Genomic DNA, 19769 nt, shown 5'->3' with positions numbered 1-19769 from the left:
ACCCCCCCCCCCCCCCCCCCCCCCCCCGCCCCTCGCCAGCCCATCCAGAGATGAAGTCTCTCCTCACTGTGCTTGGATTACTACGGGGAATTCCAATTCACTGAAGGAAATGACATGCCCAACACACTCTCTCTCCTGAATCTTCACATGGTAAGGTTAAGGTCACAGGCTGTACTGTGACCCCCATCTTATAAGAAAAGAAACAGTCTCAGAGAGGTTGAGCGTTTCCCTAAACATCACACAGCAGGAGAGTGAGGGCACCAGCATGCCATTCCACTTATCAGGGTGGAGCTCCAAACTCCTGGGAGCTTCCCCAGAGGGAATCTGGGATGGAGGTGGAAGGGAGGCAGAGGGACCCTGCATCCAGCCTGCGCCTGAATCCCAGCCCCACCGTTTCCTGGCTGTGTGAGCTCGAGCATGGGAGTGACCTCTCTGAGCATCAGATGGCACGAACTATAGCGAAGAAGAAATGTGCCAGCACGGCTGCCCTCCCGCCACGCGACAGGGACTCACATCCAGGATGGGACCGTTGCAGTAGTAGCAGCGTGGAGAGAAGAGGTTGTGATAGTCCTTTTCACAGTAGGGCTGCCCGTCCCGCTCAAAGAAGTTCCGGGATCCGATCTCCTCTTGGCAGTGGGTGCAGACAAAGTGCTCCGGGTGCCACGTCTTTCCCATGGCAGTCACAACCTGAGGAAGGAGGCAGAACACGGCTCCGGGCCCTGGCCTGCCGCGGAGCACCCTCCCCTGAGGGGCAGAGGTCCGACCACCTGCGGCTCCCTCCCCTCTCCACCTCGACCTTCATCACCTGCCCGGCAATGGGCTTCTTGCAGGCCCCGCAGACCCCTTTGGCAACCGTGGCGACCCCCAGTTTGTTCAGGTCAGACTGCAGGCTCCCCAGCATACTATCCAGCTGGCTTCCAGGCTTTGGAGGCCCCCCAGGGGGAGAGCTGCTCCCTGTCTTCCCCTGGGCCATGAACTGTGGAGACAGGGAGAGAGGTGGTCAGGACTTCCAGGCTTGGGGACGACGTCTGCAGCACCGCGGCACTGGGGGAGTTTCTCCCTCCTGGACATTTGGGCTGATAGAGGCAAGCAGGGCCACCTCTTCCAGGGCCTTCAGAGCCCAGAGGGTGGGAATGGCATCCACAAGAGATCCTGGTGGTCACAGGGGTTCAAGGCACCCCACCGGCCTGACCAACGTCCAGAAAATGGGCAAGCAGGACCCTAGGCCCCCAGCCTCAGCACTGACCCCTCCCTCGTCCTGCCCTTCGGGACTGCTCTGCCTGCCGTTCGGAGGCCAGCCGGCCGCCCATGCTTCTCCATCCGCAATCTGTTCCAGGCCCTGGATCTTGGGTAGGGGAGGAAACGAGGACAAGAAAATTGTTTTTAATTAAGGAAGAAAGAAAAAGAGATCTTGGAATTGGACCATTTCACAAAAGGGAATCTAAGAGAGATAAGAGATCCCGCCCCCACCCCCCCAACTGGAAGTACCAAAATAAGGAGGAAAAGTCTAGAGAAGGATGGCCCAGGCAGATGTGAAGAAGGGGAGAAAGGTGAGCCAGCTAAAGGCACAGACACAGGAAAGGAAGGTGACTGGGGCCAGGAGCAAAGAGGCCTTCCAGATACTGGTCTAGGGGCTGGAGGGAGAGAAGGCTTGCTTTCCCTTCTGGGAATGGCTTCCTCAGAGGAGGGTGGGGCAGGACCAAGGGACATCAGGAAGGAACAGGCAGAGAGAAGCCGCACCGGGGAGCAAGAGGACAGATGACATCAAAGGGCTGGGAGAGTGAACGGCAGATTAGGAGAGGGTTCCGGGTCAAAGCGAGGTCTACGGAAGGACTGTGGTACTGTCCTGACGTGTGCACAGGGGCGGGGATGGGGGAGTGTGCCACAGGGTATGTGTGTGGGGGGGGGGGGGGGCGCGTACGGGGGAGGGGGGGGGGCAGGGCCCGGGGCGGGGGGGGGGGGGGGGGCCTGCAAGTGTGCAGGGGAGGGACAAGGCCCAGGCAGCAGGACGGGGACAGGGAGGCCTGCCTGCATCGGGGGGAAGAGCGGGTCCTCGTCGGTCTGGCAGCCCACGGACCTCCAAGTTTGGGGTACAGGAGGGGGAGGGGTGGGGCCCTTCACACCCTCCTCCTGCAGCCCTGCCACAGCACTCGAGTCCCCAGGGGAACCTCGGGCAAGAGCGGAGGGCCCCAGGGAGGAGGGGCCGGGCAGGCTGGGTGGGGGAGAAGGGCTGCTGGCTGAGGAGTCTTTACGCTGCTGGAGCAAAGGGACAGGAGGAGGAGAAGCCAGAACAGAGAAGGTTCTTCTCAGGGGAACAGGGGAGCCAGGAGGGAAGACGACCTGGGAAGAAGAAAGGAGGGAGAGAGATGAAGCAGAGCAGAGGAGCAGGGTGCGGCGCCATCCCCAGGCTCCCCCTGGGCTTTCCCACCTTGGCACCAAGCATGAGGTCATGAGGCCATGAGGCCATGAGGCCATGAGGCCAGCCTCACCAGGTCACAGGGTGCAGGACCCCCTTCCCCCCACCTCCCCACACACCCCACATCTCCCCTCCAGCCATCCTGGGGAAGAATCGGGATGCCTACTGCCCTGACCCTGGCCCTGGCCCAGCCCCGGGCACCTCCTCGCTACCTTCTCTACAAGCTGCCCCCCAGCCCGCCTCCCTCGAGGCTGCACAGTGATGATGACGCCCTCAGTCAGCCAGTCCTCAGCAGAGGCCCCCGCTGCCCCTGCTGCCTCCTCTGCCTCCGGCTGGATGCCGAGCCGACCCTGCAGCTCTGCGATGAGCCGCTCCTGGGATGGGGTCCTGCTCAGGGTGGCGGGGTCCAGCCGGCGGCGAGGGGAGGGCTCCCGGGACATGGGGTGCGCGTGGCCCGTCTCCCGGCTCCTCCTGATCACAGAGCGGATCTGAGGGGGGAGGGGGAAGCCGTCACAGTCCCACTCTGGGCTCAGCCGATGCTGCTCAGTCCACACTCAGGTGCCCCAGGGAAGAGGCAGGACAAAACTGCCAGAAAAGAGCCAAGCTGGGGTGAGGTGGAGGCAGGGGGCAGAGCAGACTCCCTCCACCCAGCGCTCACCTCCATGTCGGCAATGACCTTGGGCAAGACACTTCACCTCCAGGGGCCTCAGCTTCTCTATCCTTGAAATGGGGTTAGAGTACTTTCTTGGCTGCCTTACAGGGTTATCACATTATTTGAAAGGATGTTAAGTGGACATTCTTGAAAAGGCATAAGGCTCTTTCTTTTTTTGATCTGAAATAGAAAAACGTGATCTTTCTTCCAATAAATCTTCTAATTTTTTCCTTATGTATATTATAACCTGCTCGTTTGTAGTGGTTTTGGCTTTTTTGTTTTTGCTTTACTTTGTTTTGGGAGAGGACATAAAATTTTAATCACGCAAGAAGCACATAAAAACAGTAACATTAGCCGTGGCTTATTGAGGACCACATGCTGTATTCTCAGCACTTCACAGGCATTATCTCATTTAATCCTCTGGACAACCTTGGGGGGAAATGGTCTATTATACCCTCATTTTCTCTCTCTTTTTTTTAAGTAGGCTCCACACACAACGTGGGGCCTGAACCCACGACCCCAAGATCAAGGGTCGCATGCTCTGACGAGCCAGGCAGGTACCCTACTATTACCCCCATTTTAAAGATGAGAAAACTGAGGCTGGTGGGGGGTTGCCCAAGGTCACACAGGGTAGCAAGTACTGGAAGCACAGTTTATATTCAGTACTATCTGGTTCCAAAGCCCATGCTTTTAACCATTTTGCACACATCACATCAGAAAGGAGGAGCCCATCTAAAGGAAAAAGCCTTAAACGAGCAAGAGGCGACTGTCACTAAGAGATCATTCCAGGGCCCAGAGAATTCCACTGCTGAATCCTGGTCATCAGGGTCACAGGCCACGCGATCTTCGGATTTGCTGCCCAAGCAGACATGCAGAGTGGGAGGCTACATGCGGTTAGGCAGGAGGGGCCCACACTTGGGCCGGCAGAGGACCATGCCTAGCAGCCGTGCGAGCTTGCGCCTGCCTGGCCTGAGGTGGAAATCCTCTCAGTGGTGCTGGGCGTGTCCATGACCACGGCAGGTGGAAGCTCCGACTGTTCCCTCCTGGCAGCAGCTTCAGTGACGCCCTCTGGCCACCTGGGGGTCTCAGGTCCCTGGGTTGGCCTGACCAGGCTTCCCTTCATGAGTGTCTGTCCACCTAACTGCTCCTTGCCAACTGGGGCCGGGCTGCTGCTTTCCAGCTCCCCTGGCTCTGGCTTTGCCCTCTGCTTCCGCTGTCCACATTCCTTGGTGAGACTCCAGGTATCTGGGAAGATGGCCTGACGGTCCACGGCCACGACAGCTGGCTCAGTTACTTCCTGGAAGCTGCATGTGGCTCCGTGGGGCGTCTCAGGCCTGAGCGCCTCCAAAGCCCATGGCTGCTCCCGAGTGGCAGCCACGGCCTCCTCTGGGTACAAAGGGTTGGCCAACAGCCCATGGGGGGCTCCAGGCTCCTGGGGACCTATATACCCAGCTTGGCCGGGTAGCGTGTGGCAGGGGGGGCCCCCGGAAAGCTCACTTATAAGATTCGGTAGATCTTTCCAAACCTGAGTCTGGCTCTCTGCACCTAATGGCCCCAGAGACCCCTCCACAGAGGGAGACCCTGAGTTGGGAGTATCAGGCGTCACCCGGAGGCCAGCCAAATCAAGCCAGTTGGGAGCCACAGGAGGTAGAAGGCCCCGTCCATTATCAGTGTCCTCAGAGCAGAGGACCTCCTGGCTGGGACTGTGGCCTCCAGAGGAGGGTTTGGTAATGGATGGCAAGAATACAGAGGGCCCAGGAGGAGGAGGAGGAGGAGGAGGAGGAGGAGGAGGAGAACGTATGAGGTGTGGGGATGGAGCTGGTTTGGGCAGCAGCTCTGGGGAGCTCAAGGCCACAGCAGAGGAGCTGGTCTGGAGGAGGAGAAAGACAAAAGACAGAAGGGAGAGGAGAGATAGACGGGAGAGGGGAGGGGAGGCACTCACCGCAAGGGATGGGCTTGGGCTGAGGGCTCTGAGAGCCACCATCAACACTGACCTAGACTACGCCGAGGTGGCTATGAAGGTGAAGCGTGAGTACTGGCCTGAGAAAAAGACCCCAGACCCCAAAAAGGTGTTCCTGGGCTCCACATCCTTGGCTCCCATCAAAGCCATGCCTGTGGGACCACCCCAGTCAGAGTAGGTACAAGGGAGAAAACGCTATGGAGAAGTGGACCACAGGAGACAGGTGGCCAAGGAGGTTAGCCCAAGCACCGATCGAGAAAGAGTCGGCCGCAGGCAGCTGCCCTCCTCTGCCAAACCTGGCCCAACGTGGCTGTCTCTCCCAGACAACCCTACCCTTCCTATGGCCCCCAAGACCTTGCTCTCAGGGCACAGCTAGAACCAGTGCAGCTTCTTGTAGGACACTACGACCCTGGCTGTCTCAGAAAGCAAAAGGAGCCTAAAGGGAAGGAGGGCATGGCTCTCCAAGGCCAACACCAGAGTCCAACACCGTAAGAGTCTGACAGTGGCTACTCACCACTTAGAACCGTGAGGGTCACAAGCCCACATAGCTCCCATCCCCCACTGTGAATCCCCAGCTGGAGGGACTCTTGGAGGTACCCTCAGGGCCAAGAGCACTCAGACTGCTTGCTCCCCTTCTCAGATTCCCTGTATCATGCCCCAAAGGTCTCGGGCAGACCCACGTGGAAGGATGAAGTCAGCAACTGTTGGAGATCAGTCAATATCAATCCCCATGGAGGCACTGCATCTTCTAAATAAAACATCTTGGGCCTGGCAGGCCCAGGAAGCCCAGGATGGGAGGGGAAGGGAGGTCTCGTGCAGAACAAGCCCAGTAGCCTGACAGGTTAGGACAGAACCTATGGGGACTCAGAGGCTTGTGGAGAGTTGGGGAGAAGGATAGAGGGAGGCTGATGGCTGGAGGCCTATGGATTCAGGAGCCAGAGGCAGAAAGAAAAAGGACGTGTTGAGGACAGCTAGCCAGCGTGGGAGACGGGACTCCAGGGCAAATGACCTCTCAGGCACAGGATCCCAGTCCCACATGGCCCATCAGAGAATGCCCTCCCCCACTAAGAGCAACCATCAACACAGAGCCCTTTGTCCCAGCCTCCTGATCCCCTTGCCTGGGTGGCTGGGAGCTGGGAGCAACCCGGGAGGAAGGAATGTCCCTGCAAAGTGCTTCTCTGCCTTCACAGGCTGTGAGGCAGCCCAGTCCCCATGAAGCCTGGCCGGACCCTCCCTCTCCCGCATCCTGGCAAGGCCAGAGCATTTCCAGGCCCCCGGCTCAGGGCAAGGCACCCGGACGCTGAGGGACTGAGTTCTGGCTACTCACACTGAGGTACAGGAGGAGAAGAATGAGGGGGCAGGGCGGGGGAGAGGAGGGGTCTTGGGGCACCTTGAAATCCGACAGCGAGGCCATCAGCTCGTCCAGCTCCCTGGTGGCAGAGGAGGCCGACATGCGTGTCTGCTGCTGGCTGGAGGTGGCTCTCTGAGGGCTGCTCACCTCGCCCTGGTTCACAGTGATGGCAGGGCTGCAGGGCAGGCACGGCATCAGCGAGGGCCCCGGGGTCAGGTCCACGTGCCCCCAGAGTGGCCCTCTCCTCTTCAGGGTACCAACATCTCTGCTCTCCCAGCAGGGTCCTCCCGCCCCTGACTCCACAGAAGCCCGCCAGCTCCCGATCTCTCCTGGGGGCCAGAGCGGAGGTGAGCGGCCGGCACGGGAGAAGGGAGGGCAGCTCAGGGGGCACCTTCCCCAGGAAGACACCTCTGGGCCTCCCAACCTGGCTTCAAGCTTGCCTGTTAAACAAGCCCAAATGGGATAAAGGACTTGTTCATCCCTTGCGTATCCCCCACGACACTGGATGTACATGTGAGATTGTTCCAGCAACACAGTAACAGCAAGAAGAGCTAACATTCAGTAAGCCCTTACCACGTGCATCATGTGCTATGAGCCGGAAACCATTCCAAACACTTGACACGTATTATTGGCTCTCATCCCATTGAGGTAGGTGATCTTATCACCATTGTCCTATATCCCTTCATCCCATTTTATAGACAGGAAAACTAAGGCTTGAGAGACGATGCTTAGTAAGGACAGAACCAATATGTGAACCCTTATAGTGTGGCTCCAAAGCCTGTGCAGACAGCCACTAAGCTATGGGCGCCCTTGTCATGCACAATGTCATCTTTTCTGATAGGTGGTGGTTCACTGGAGGCAGGGAGGGTGTTCATGGGACTCCACTAACCCCCCAGTGCCAGGTACGGGACCTGGCAAAAAACAAGCACTCACAGAGGGAATGGGTGACAACTCGGCTAAGTGGACAGACACCGGGGCATGGGCACTGGCTGGGTGAGACCTTCCCTGCCGGGAGAGCCCGGTGATACTCACACTGGGCTGGGCACAGAGCTCTCCAGTTCATCCAAGAGACTCTCCACACTGGGCCGCACGTCCTCCAGACCACGGCCCCCATTCCGCTTGGGCTTCTCTTTGGTCAGGGGCCCAGCTTTGCCCCCCAATGGGCTGTTACTCTCTGGGATGCCACAGTGGGGGCTCAGAGCCCCAGGCAGTGGGGGGCTGGAGTTGGCCTCATCTTGGAAGAGTGAGAGAGAAAGGCTGGTCAGCCCTGACCCCTCTGGGGATCCAGAGGCCAGGTGGATCTGGAGGGGGCAAGAGGGTGTACAGGGATTCAGTCCTACCTGCAGGGAAGCCTGGGGGGTTATGCTGCACAGCGTTCAGTTCCAGCAGCAGGCGGTCAAGTTCAGAAAGGTTGCTGCCCAGGGAGGAGCTCATCACTGTGGGTGAAGGCTCGGCAGACTTCTGCTTGTTGGGGAAACTGAGAGGCAAAGGGGAGGTCACAGTGAGAGGCGTCCCACCCCCGTAGTTTTGGTGGCCTCCAAATTCTCAAGGAGAATAAGGCAGAAGGCGTACAAAGTCTCCCCCCAGCAAGAGATTAGAGAGGGAGGAAGGGATGTGGTAAAAAGAGAGGAGGAAAAAGTCTTGCCTCAGTTCCTCAAAGACACAAGGTGCTGTGACAACCCAACCCTGCTGCTGCGTGGAGATGGCAATGCTGAGGCCACCGGGCCAGTCCAGAGGCATTAGGAGCTGGCCGGGAGCCTCAGGGCCTTCTGCGGGCTGTTGGAAGCAGGAGGGGAAGGAGACAGGCAGGCAGGTACCGGGGCAGTACCTGTAGACGTGCTCTTCCTCACCGGCGCGGGGACATGGAGGGCCGCCGCCGTCCTGGGGGACGGAAGCACTGGAAGTTTTGGCACTGGAGCCGTACACAGGTGACGGGGACTGAGGCTGCAGGGAAGAGAACGCTCAGAGCCTCCCCCAAGGGGAGGAGAAGGAAGAGCCCGAGTCACCCCCAGGAGGTTCCTGCTCACAGACAGTCTCACCAGGGAATTTCCACTCTGGCTGGGAGACAGGTGATTAACACTTGGTCACTTGCCCCCTCACGTGGCATCTGGGAGACCTGGATATTTCCTGGCCCCTCTCCCTCTCCCTCGACCCCATTCCTCCCCCGGTTCCCCAAACGCCTACAGTCCCGAAGCCTCTGTTCCCTGTCTTCCAGCCACTGCCCCCACCTTACCTGCTGGTGGATGAATCGGGAGGCACTGGGCTGCCACTGGTCTAAGGGGTCAAGGATCGTGCCATTGAGGGCCTCACTGGATGGGGGTGGAGGGACAGGGGGCGGCACGGCAATCTCCTGGTATGTGTGGTTTCCAGTTGGGTATGAGTAGGGGGTCTCCTCAGACAAGAACACGGGCCGTTTGGAGATGTGGGAGGTGGTGGACTCCAAGTCTGCCAGCAGGGCGTCTGTGGAGAGAACAGGCAGAGAGCCGGTAGGAACCAGGGATCCTGGACCGCACAGTCCAGCGGCAGTGCCTTGCCTGCTTGCTGCACCCAAGAGTTAATGACTTCTGAGCACCTGCCCCACCCCTGGGAGAAATAACCAGCCTCAGGACAGGAAACTGTCAGCCCAGACCAGTCTGGCTAAGAACCAGCTTCCAAAACTGACCTCTTCTCCCCAGCCCAGGACTGAAGGTGCCATGGAGGCTCCGTGGGCTGCCTTTGGGGCTCTCCTACCTCTGGCAGTCAGGCACCTGTGTTCCCTGCCGACAGGGCTGTGCAGCTGGCTGGCTGGAAGTCAGAAATGCCTGCCTGGCACTCTGACTTCACAGGGCAAGGCGGGGAGAATGGGCGGGAGGGGCCACACGTCACGGGGAGGGGCCCAGGCAGTGCCAGGTCCCACTTAAATTCCAGGAGCTTAGGCTTTCTCAGTGCCCCCCCACCCCCCCCCACCCCGACTAGAGCAGTCCCGGGGGTGTGGTACCTGCCTTTCTGGCTAGGTAGAAGTAAAACCCCAGGCTCCGAGCTCCTCCTGAGACTTCTGGGCAAGGCTCTGGGCTACTGGGGTGAGGTACGCGAGGAGGTGGGGACTGGTCGAGGCTGGTGCAGTGTTCCCCACCCCCTCAGCCAAGCAGGGGGCAGGACTGCTCTGTAGGCTGTTTCTGCGGAAGCCTGGCAAGCAGCCTGGCCCCAGAGACTCCAGGGCCCCACTACTCTGCTTTTAACAGCAGCAAGGGAGCCGAATCGAGTACAAGCTTCCATTACTCTGGCACCAGGCAGCCAACAGGGGGGCCCTGGATCTCCCCAGTCCCCAGACGAGGGAACAGCTCGAGGGGCAGGAGTAGGAACTGTGGAAAACCCCCCAATTTCAATCCTCCCCTCCTGGGACCCTCAACAGCCCCACAGCCCAGAGAGCCTGGCCCCAACACCACACCCTCATTCCTACCATGTTCAGGGACTTGCTCACTCTCACTTCCCTGCCGACCTGCTGAGGGTCAGGAATGACGCTCAGTCCCTGTGGGCCTTAGGATATTACATATCAGAAAGCAATGGCTGTGCCTACTGCCATTTACTAGTAACAGGCACTGTGCTAGGCACTGTGTGTACATGGTCTCTCTGTTAATCCTAATCCTGGATAAACCTGGAATTCTGATCCTCCCTTTGCAGATGGGAAAAGGGGCTTCAACAGGTGATGGGGCTTTCCCAGATAACAAAGCCAGTGACAGACAGGACTGTCTGGCTCTTCAGAAGCCCCAAACCCCAAAAATCTGGCCTGCAAGAGTCTGCTGGGATCACGACATGATGCCACATTTAAACAGCACAATTTCCTGAATGTCAGCGCCCAGGATCAGAGAGCTACCAGTCTCATTCTTCCTAAGGGCTCTGTCCCCAACCCTACCCCAGCTCAGCAGAGGGAAGCAAGGGGGGCCCACACCTTCCCCCAGGTGCCTGCCCCGTCCTCCCACCCCCAAGGCTGGCCACACCTACCCCTGGCCCCTACCCAGCTGGTCAGAGGGGGAGCTTGTCACAAGGCCCAGGACCCTGGGGCCAGTAGCGCAGCACAAGGGTCTCCTGACTTCCAAGGAAGTTCCTGCAGCCCCCTCCCACTCCGGATCCTCTAGGAGATGTCTGGCTTCCTGTCTCTACCAAATCAGAACTAGAGACAGTCAGTGTGCACCCAGGTAATGACAGAAAAGGACCCAGCGTCCAGGGCCAATCCCAGTGGCCTCTGCACAGCCTCACCTGCTGCCCTGGCTTCACGCAGCATCCCCATTTCTTCTGGGCCCAATCTAGCAGGGGCAACCCCCAGCTGGAAAACCCCAAAGGGCTACCCAGAGCAGGCAACAAGTGCAATACCAGTGAGACTAAAAGGAGTAGCTGCCATGCTTGACCACCCACCACATGCCAGGAGCTTTACCTGTGTTCCTTCCCTTCCTCCTCACAGCAAAACTAGCACGGAGGGGAAAGTGAGGTTCAGAGAGGTAGATAGAGTCACGTCCCCATGCTGCTGAAGCTTGCTGCCATGACACAGCCAGGATCTGAACTTGGCTCTCTCAGGCTCCAAACACTCAGTAGAAGACAAATGGTTAACCCATTCCATCAGACCCTCTGAGTGAGGGCCTCCACTGCCCTCTGCCTCGAATACCCCATCCCCCCTAGTCATGAGCTGACTCTAAGTCTGGTTTATAATTTCACTTGTGTGTTTTTTTTTAAGTTTATTTACTTATTTTGAGAAGCGGGGTGTGTGTGTGTGGGGAGAGAGAGAGAGAGAGGGGGAGAGAGAGAGACAGAGAGAGAGAGAGAGAGAGAGAGAGAGAGAGAAACCAGTGGGGGAGGGGCAGAGAGAGAGGGAGAGAAGATCTGAAGCGGGCCCTGTACTGCCAGCAGCGAGACCAACGTGGCGCACTTAAACTCACAAACCAGGAGATCGGGACCTGGGCCGAAGTCGGACGCTTAACCCACTGAACCACCCAGGAGCCCCTCACTTGACTCTTCTGAACACTGATACATCTATTGGTCAAAAGGAGCAGCCCTAGGGGACAGAAACAAAAGATCCCAAGAGTTCAAGTCTCAGTTCCTCTATCTACTATCCACGGCCAAACAGCAAATGCCTTCACTTCCTTGAGCCAGCCTCAGTTGCCTTGGCAAGTGTGATTCCTACCTCGCAGCACTGGTGTAAGGTTTATATAAGCCAGCAGATGCTACGCTACATGGGAAGCTACAAACATCAGATCTTATTTGTTTTGTGACATTGTGAAAAACATCTTCCTCTAAGGAGATCAGGATAGGATGCAAAGTACTGACTTCTCCTACATGTTCTATGGGTAGAATCTGGGCAAAACATGACAAGGGCAATCTGGAAGAGAAAAACAAAGTGATGAAGTAACATTCAGAGTGAAACCTGTGTGGATGCCTGGGAGAGAGCACATCAAACTTGCGTCTATCTGAGTGAGAGAGAGAGCGCACGCACAAGCCAGCAAGCCACAGGGCCTCTGGTGTAGCTTCCTTCTCTCTCTGCACCGTCTTTGCTCAGTGACTGCACAGGACTTGGCATCACTGTCTCCCCACAGGCTCCCCCAAATGCCTCAAGAAAGGGAGCCAGGAATAGAGGAGGCAGCCAAGGAGGACTCTGGCCTCTACTTTGGATTCCTATAGGTGCAGAAGACTGCTATGTCCCCATGGCCTAGAAAATGGTTACAGGCCAAAGTCTCCTTGCAAAAGCTCGGCAAACTCCTCCCCTGCTGAGTAAACAGAGGCAGCAGGAAGAGGACTGATCAAGGGAGTCCACTTGCAAGCAGCACCACATGGGTGAGTCCCCCAGTTTTCAGCTACAGCTACTGCCTGGTACTTAGCTCTAAACACCCGGGGGCCAGGCTCAGTGTCCTACTCAGATCCCAAAAAAGGGGTCAGAGAAAATGGTGCCCATTGGAACACTTTCCCCCCTCCCAGTGTTTGTAGAATACGTTCCAGATACACAGAAGCAGGATCTGAAGCAGTGAGGGCTCCCTCATCCAGGCTAAGGAAAGCTTCAAACTTCCTCAGCATTTCTCCACTAACTTTCTGGCTCCAAGCCTGAGACCTCCAGAACAAGTCAGAGCCACTAGGAGCACCCAAGCCACTCTGCGGAAGGAGGCTCTTCCTGGGGCTTCCCGTTCCTTTTCTGGAAGAAACCGCCCTACATTCTGCAGGCTTTTTGCCTCTCTGGGCCAGCTGGTGCATGTCCTGCACTTCCATCCAACGTGTGTGTCGGAGGAGGGTTCTCCTCTCTAGGTAGGTGAGGGAAGGGATGGCTGGCTCGGTGCAAAGACATCCAACCCACCGCGGGCAAAGGACACCCAGCTATGCCCTGGCGAGGAAAGGGTGCGGTCCGTCCGCTGCTTCCCGCCAGAGGGCGCTACTGGCCCGTCAGCTTCCTGCCGCAGGCAGTAACCAAAGGTAAACTCGGCGCAACCACCGAATTTTCGAGCCGGGGAAGACCCGGGAGCCCCTGGTCAGGGGTTCCCTGGGGAAGCTTCAATCTCGAGAAAGCTCGGCTGAGCTGGAAGGAAGGAGCAGCTACGGGAGGAGCACGAGGCGGCCTGGGTGCCAAACCTCTCACCCGTGCCTGGGGCACACCATTTGAAGGCGCGACCCAAGAGTGACGCAGCCCCGCGAGGGCCCCGGAGACCCACAGGGACGCACGCCCCTCCGCAGACGCAGCGCCAGCGGGCGCCCCGTCCCCACCCCGCGGCCGCGCCTGGGCCCAAGCAGCCGCTCAGATCAGAAGCGCCTTCGGGTCCAGAGGCCGCTCTGAGGCTGCTTGGGGACAGGCGGCCTGGGTGGCTCGCAGCACCGGGCGGGCAGAAGCGAAGAGGCCCTTCCCGGCAGGCGGCAGGCGGGTCGAGTGGGGAGGAGGGGGGGGGGGGGGGGGGCCTCGGGGTCTGCAGCCCCGAGGGGTTAAGACGCAGGCGTACCGTACGGCTGGCTGCCCAGGGAGGGAGAGGAGGATAGAGGGGCCGGTCTGCCCGCATTCCAAGATGCAAGCTGCAGCTGCGCCCCTCACATTCCCAAACCAGCCCGGGGACGCAGGACAGGGGCAGCCCCGGCCCGCCTCATGCTCCCCGGACTGCAGCTCTGGGGACCCTGGCTGACCCACTGACACACGACACCGTATAATGAGTTAAAGAGAATCAATGAACCCCCTTCAACCTCCACCCCCAATGAAGTATAAAAACAAGTGAGACTCCTTCACAAGCCTGGTTTCCTCCTACCCAAGCCCTGGCCACCTCTGAGTGTGTGATAGACTGTCAAGAGCAGAGCTACAGCTGGACAGATGCCAAGAGATAAAGGTCTGTCCACCAGACTCCCTCAGTGTGGGGGTGGGGGGTAGGGGGTGTGGGTCAGGGAGGACCCACAACTGTTCTAGTCTCTCCTCCCGGGCTCCAAAGACACTGATGTTAGATCTTGCACAGGGGTACTCTGAGTCACACACTCTGCTCAATGGCCGAGCTGCTCAGCTGGGCTGCTTAAAGGTTCTTGTGCCTCAGTTTCCTTGTCTGTCTGATGGGAATCCTATCATTTTACTCACAGGAGCAAGGATAACATGAGAAAAATGGATACACAGTGCTTGCTTAGCACTGTCCCTGGAGTAGCACATACGGTACACTGCTAAACTTAGGGGAGCCGGCTCCCAGAGAGATGGTTAGCCCTGACGGGGCAAGAGAAAGCACCTCTCCTTCTTATCCCGTGCCTGAGGCAAAGGATGCTGCCATCCTGGATGAGGGTTAGGGGCACCACTCTGTGGAAAACAAAGTCACCCTGCAGAAGCCTCCCCACCTCATCCCCACAGATGGGGCAGGTATATGTGGGGGCATCATCCCTTCCCAGAGCTCACAGGCTCCCCCTGCCAGATGGGCCCCAATGCTGGGCCCCTGGCCACTCCTCTATCGGCAGAGCTAGGCTGAACTAGAGGAGGTGGGGGTCCCCTGGCCACCTCAAAATGCCGTGTATTCTTGAGGCCTGGCCTAGGAGAGCCCCCAGTAAGAATTCAATCTTTTCAAGACTGCTCACCCACCTTCTTTCTGCAGGCCTTAACTCAGCTTTCGTCACCCTGGGCGAGGGCTGGCACAGTTTCCTTAGGAGCTGAAAAGCAGAAAGAAGGAGCAGCAGGCACCACCCTGAGAGCTCCGGCACAGGCAGCAAGAGGCTGCCATGGCACAAGGGCCTTCCCGACAGCCCAGGGCCAGCTGTGCATCCCTGCCATTTAACAGGAGATCAGGCTGGCTCAGCAAGCTCTTTTCCCACTGTCTATCCTGCTGGGTTCAGAACTCTGGGCCAGGAAGGTTGCAGCCCCCCTGCTGACCACCTGCTTGGGGCGGCTGGCCTCAAGTGTCAGAGGAGAAGCTGCCCAGCCTTCCGAAGGACGCCCAAGCTCAGGGATCCAAGCAGTGAGCAGGCTCGGCCCTTCCTAAAGAAGTTGCTATGTAAACAGCAGGAACAGCTCCTCAGGGATGGTCTCATCTCAGCCCCTTTGCTGAGACTCTTCCAGATAAGGAAGGAGAGTAGGACAAGAAGGCGGGTCCCCCTTCCCCCAGCCCTGAGCACATGAGCAGTTAGAGCAGAGGTAATCTAATCCACAGCGGGGTACTTTTACATGGTGAGTAACTCCCCAGGAATGGGGAGCTGGGTATATTTATCCTGATAACTGTCCTCCGAGGAAAGACAGATCTGTGACCAGTAAGGGCCAATCCACAATTAGGCTAGATCTGCTCTGCTCCCACCGGGCCCAGGGACCCAGGACCTGGACACTGACTAGGAGGTCAATCTCCTGGAGAGGCCTTCCCTGCCAATTTGGGTTCTTGTCCACTGTCTCCTCTCCAAGAATTAAGCTCTGGAAGCAGGGGCCTGGGCTATCTTGTTTGATGCCTATCCCCAGCAGGCAGAATGAGAGAGCCTATGAGGAGAAGGAAAATGGGGAGCAGAGAAAATGACCAGTGAGAGTAAGAGCCAGGACACAAGGATTCCAGGCCCAGGGTGCCAGTCAGCAGGTCAGACCACCCACATGGGTCATCTTCTCTGTCTATAAAATGGGCAGAACCCAATCTGTCCCCATTCCTGGAAACAAGCTCTAGGGAGGAGATGATATAACTTCAGGTAAGACTTATATAGCACCTTTGAGCTCTTTGGAGTTTGTCTGAATCCAAGGCATTGCTATTATCTGAATCCCAGACAGGAACTGCTCTCCCTAAGGAGATGGATGAGAAACAATCAATACTGTAGTGATATTTAAATATTTAATAGCCGTGCCTGGAGGTTATGAAGACTTAGCCACCATTCTCCTTAGCTGACTCATGCCTCACTCAACAGGAACTGCCATTTTACTCTCCCAGCCCTAACGGAAGTGTGGGCTGGGGGTGACACACAGGAAACCAGGGGAGAAGGCCGAAGTCCTCCAATCTGCTGCGGGGAAAGTTGGGAGGTGGCCCTCTGCAGAAGGAATTTCTTCCCTGGGCTTCCCACATGCCAGAGGAGGGTGGTTTCCTGTCTGCTGAGGAGCCCTTCCTTGAAGAGGCTGAGACAACGTGAGTGTGCCTTGCTGGCTGGGTCACCTTTACTGGGTGCCTGGCTTGCGCCCAAGGTCACAGAACACAGAGTAATCCGAGACTCAAGAGAATAAAGGCAGAAAGGCAATTCCAGAGGTCACCCTGAGCTCCAAGCAAAAGCCCAACGGCCCCATCTGCACCAGGCACGCACACAGGGCCCCCCTGGTCAGGCCCCTGGCTGCTACTGAGGCTTCCCCACGCAGTAGCAAATGGGAGGAGGCGCCCAGATTTACCCTGCACACCTCCCTGTGGGCACAGGGGCAGGTCCAGGCTGGCCAGACCCACAGTCTCTTTTCTATTGTAAGTAACTCATCCCTCTGTCCAGGATCAGTAGGCCCCGCCCTCCTCCAGAGGTCCCAGAACCACCGTGGATGCATTTCATTGGCCAGATTTCCTGCACCTCTTTGGGTCATCCTGAGACTGCACTTTTTAAGGTCAAGCTACGGCCCAACTCCAGGCCCATCCCACAGTTCCTTCAACACGGATTTACATGCAAAAAGAGGCTCAAACCCGGGAGGCTCAGGTGCTGGAAATTTTCTCAGCTATTCCACACCCACTCCAATCCACTCCTGCAATCAGGCTCTTCCAGGGAAGTCGGTCTGTTTCTGTTGCAGGGCTGTTGCAGGACTGTTGCAGGGCGGGGCTGCTCCATGGGCCTCTCAGCCCCGCTAATCACCAACAGAGGTTAGGAGGGGCTCAGAAGTGAGTCATCTGCCCTACAGAGACCCGAACAGAAAGTTCAAAAGTTTGCCTGTTCCGAGGATGCGCTGTAGTCTTCCCAATGTTTGTGGATTTCATAGCAGTCATTTCTTTGCCAGCCAAGTTCTGATCAATAAATACAGCCCAGGGGTGCCTGGGTGGATCCGTCAGTTAAGTGTCTCCCGATTTCAAATCAGGTCAGGATCTCACAGTTCAGGAGATTGAGCCCCACGTCGGGCCCTGCGCTGACAGTACAGAGACTGCTTGGAATTCATTGTTTCGCTCTCTCTCTCTCTCTCAAATAAATAAATGACAATTACACACACACACACACACACACACACACACAGCCCAAGGTAGCCACAGAACAGGCCAGTGCTTCCTGATCTCAGGCAAGCATTTCCCTAGTTCAGCTCTCTCGCACCTTTCGGGTTCTCTGACAGAAACCCTAAGAGCCACGGCAGGTGCTTCTCCCTTCACTGGCTTCCTTTCTTTTCAACAGCTTAGACCAGCATCCAAATCCGCGCTCAGTCCCTTTGAAGCTTTGCCTGCATCCCCCTGCCCAGGTCCCCCCCCCTCCCCCACCCCCTGTGCTCTGACTCTTCCAGCAAACACCAGCAGTGTGAACTTTTGGAACTTCTGTGTGTCGCCTTGCCCACCAGACCACACACCCTATGTTTCTAGGAACTCCCTTCCTCCTCGCCAGATCCACAACATGAATACCCCCAGAAGCCTTTCCTACAGCGAGTGCCTGGGTGCCAAGCAAGGAGTCACAAAGCTCAGCCGCAGGTGGCCCTCTCTGCCTGCAGGAGAAGATCGGAAGCCCTGGGGTTGGCATTCTTGAGCTTCTCAGAATATGGCCTCAACCTAGCCTTTACCTCCTCCTGGAGCACTCACTGCAACCTGCCTCTGCAGACAAACTGGGCCCCCTCTTCCCTTTCCCCAGCTGTGTGCCTTTATTCACAACATGCCCCTGCCCCTACCATCTTCTACAGGGATATCCATACCCCCAGAGGACACACGGAGCCAGGGGGCACAGGAACCACCTCGGGATAAACAACCTTCTGAGGATCAAATTTACTCAAGAGAAATTTAAACCACTGCCCTTAAAGAGCAAGGCTACCTTAAGGAACCAAATGCAAAATGCAAATTAATTGTAAGATAAGAAGTGAGGCTTCAAAGAGACTCTTTGCATATGCACTCAGGGACTTTGGTGAACGAGTTTTAAGCAAGACCACAAAGCCACCACTGTCCATACCACAAATTTGGCTGCTCTGGTGGCACTAGGAATGGGGACAGTCACATAGCTCTTTGTACACCCTCTGGCATCCGAAGCCACAGGCCCTCCAGTGAGGCGGAAGGGTTAGAGTCCACCATTCACCAGCCGGGGCGGCAGTTTACTAGATCATTCTGGGCTTTAGTTACTCAGAAAACTCCTAGAACATGTGGTACGTAATCAATGACAAAACATGCAAAAGCCACCTAAGGGATGGGGAGAAGTTCCTCTGCCCTCCCACTGTGACACAGAGGGACACATCTCCCTTAAGGATGGGGGTAGGGGGAAGTGGAGCCAGGGATAGCGGCCAGGAATGTTGGGAGCTATGACAGGTCCATCCCTAACTCAGGCCTCCTTGCTGATCAAACCACTGACCTCACCCCTCCGTGCCTCGTGCCTCAGGCTCATTCCAAGTCCTCCTTGGCTGAGCCCAGAAGCCTCCCTAGCAAGCCAGAGGCAAGAGAGAAGCTGCAGGGTTCCTGCACCCACCACCCCCACACCTTCGGGGAAGTCACAGCCATCAGAGACCCCTGTGGCTTTGAACCTAGAATAGGGACAACAGGAGCTGCCCCAGCTCCAGGGAAGCTCAGCCTCCCAACTCCCAGAGGAGTAACCCCAGGACGGAGCAGCCCCTATTCCTGCCACTGAGGCTCCAAGCCCAGGAGTGCCACACAGGAACCCAAAGACGGAGCCACAGGGCCGGGACGAAGCTCAGGCAGGGGGAGAGGGGGAGGCGTGGTCTTTACTGAGCATCTATCAGGCGCCTAGCCTCACAACCCCACCTTACAGATTAGGACAAAGAGGCTCAGAGATGTCCAATGGGTGCTTCTACCAGCAAGTGGAGTCCCCAGCGAGGGCAGCTCTGCCTGACCTCACTGCTCATCCATGTTCTTTCCATGACATTCCAACAGAGAGGAGTGATGGCTTCCTGTAGCCATCCCTTGTTCTGCCTGTCACCGCTCTCCCATGTCTATAGCGCAGTCTCTGGAGCCCCTGGAGTAACCCAAAAAAGCTGGCCACGGGGGTGCTACCCCACCACTGCTTCCTCCAGGTCTCTTGCCCTGGGTCTCCCCCGTTCTCTGCTCCCCACTCCCCACTCCTTCCCCCCTCCTCAGTCTCCAGCAGCGCCCTGGGCCTCTGCTGAGCCCCTGGTGGTAGCATTCAGAGCTCAAAACTCAAAGGCTGGAGTGCTGTGGTCTAGGCTAATGCGCTCCTGGGCTGAACGGCCTGAGTGTTTCCCTCCCGTGCCACACTGGCAGCTACCAGATCTGAGTGGCATGATGCAAGATGGGGCTGCCCTGAGCACTGACCTCTGACCTTACCACCAGGCAGCCTTCTCTGGATGAGAGGGAGGGGCCTGGGTCATTTGTTTGGAGGGCACAGACAGATCAGTGGCTACTCAGTCCCCACCAGAAATAGGCAAAGGCAGCATGAGAACCATCAGGAGACAGAGAGCTGCTCTGGGCTCCACTGAAGTCACTAAACAGCCAACTGAGGGACGGACAGACAGCTGGCCTAGACTCTGCAACCCAGAGTCAACCTAGATCTTCCTTCAATAGATAGCCACACATCTCACTCCTCCAAGCAAAAAAGTGGCAGCCTCCGGCCTCCTTCCTCTGTAAATGCTGTGCCCACCTACCCCACACTGGAGGGAAGAGGTGCAGGGAAACACAAGCCAGCCTCACACTGGTTCTCACACTGGTCCTCAGCTGCAAGGGGTGCCACCACCGTCCCGGGCTAACACTCATAAACTACTGACATTTGCAATTGATTTGCTCTTAATTTTAGAAAATAAACTGAGGAGCGCCTGGCTGGCTCAGTCGGTTAAACACCCAACTTC

The 19769-nt window shown here is 57.3% G+C and overlaps 1 protein-coding gene across 2 annotated transcripts in view; it reads right to left on the bottom strand.

Moving 5' to 3' along the window:
* Nucleotides 1-19769, bottom strand: part of PXN (paxillin) — a 39336-nt gene that overhangs the window by 3473 nt on the left and 16094 nt on the right. Inside the window, exons 2-12 of one of the 2 annotated variants that reach the window (XM_049619249.1) lie at nt 8613-8839; nt 8208-8323; nt 7720-7856; nt 7412-7613; nt 6419-6554; nt 4033-4938; nt 2629-2904; nt 2029-2340; nt 1247-1345; nt 806-976; nt 514-687 (exon numbers count right to left, since the gene is read on the bottom strand). In XM_049619249.1, the coding sequence (XP_049475206.1) occupies nt 514-687; nt 806-976; nt 1247-1345; nt 2029-2340; nt 2629-2904; nt 4033-4938; nt 6419-6554; nt 7412-7613; nt 7720-7813 (2370 nt within the window). In that variant the 5' untranslated portion in view covers nt 7814-7856; nt 8208-8323; nt 8613-8839. The other variant, XM_049619248.1, reaches the window with a different exon arrangement.

Source organism: Panthera uncia (assembly GCF_023721935.1).
Source record: "Panthera uncia isolate 11264 chromosome D3 unlocalized genomic scaffold, Puncia_PCG_1.0 HiC_scaffold_8, whole genome shotgun sequence".
In the NCBI taxonomy this organism is placed as follows: domain Eukaryota; kingdom Metazoa; phylum Chordata; class Mammalia; order Carnivora; family Felidae; genus Panthera; species Panthera uncia.
The sequence above is the reverse complement of the archived record's forward strand: the minus strand, read 5'-3'. Positions and strand labels throughout refer to the sequence as shown.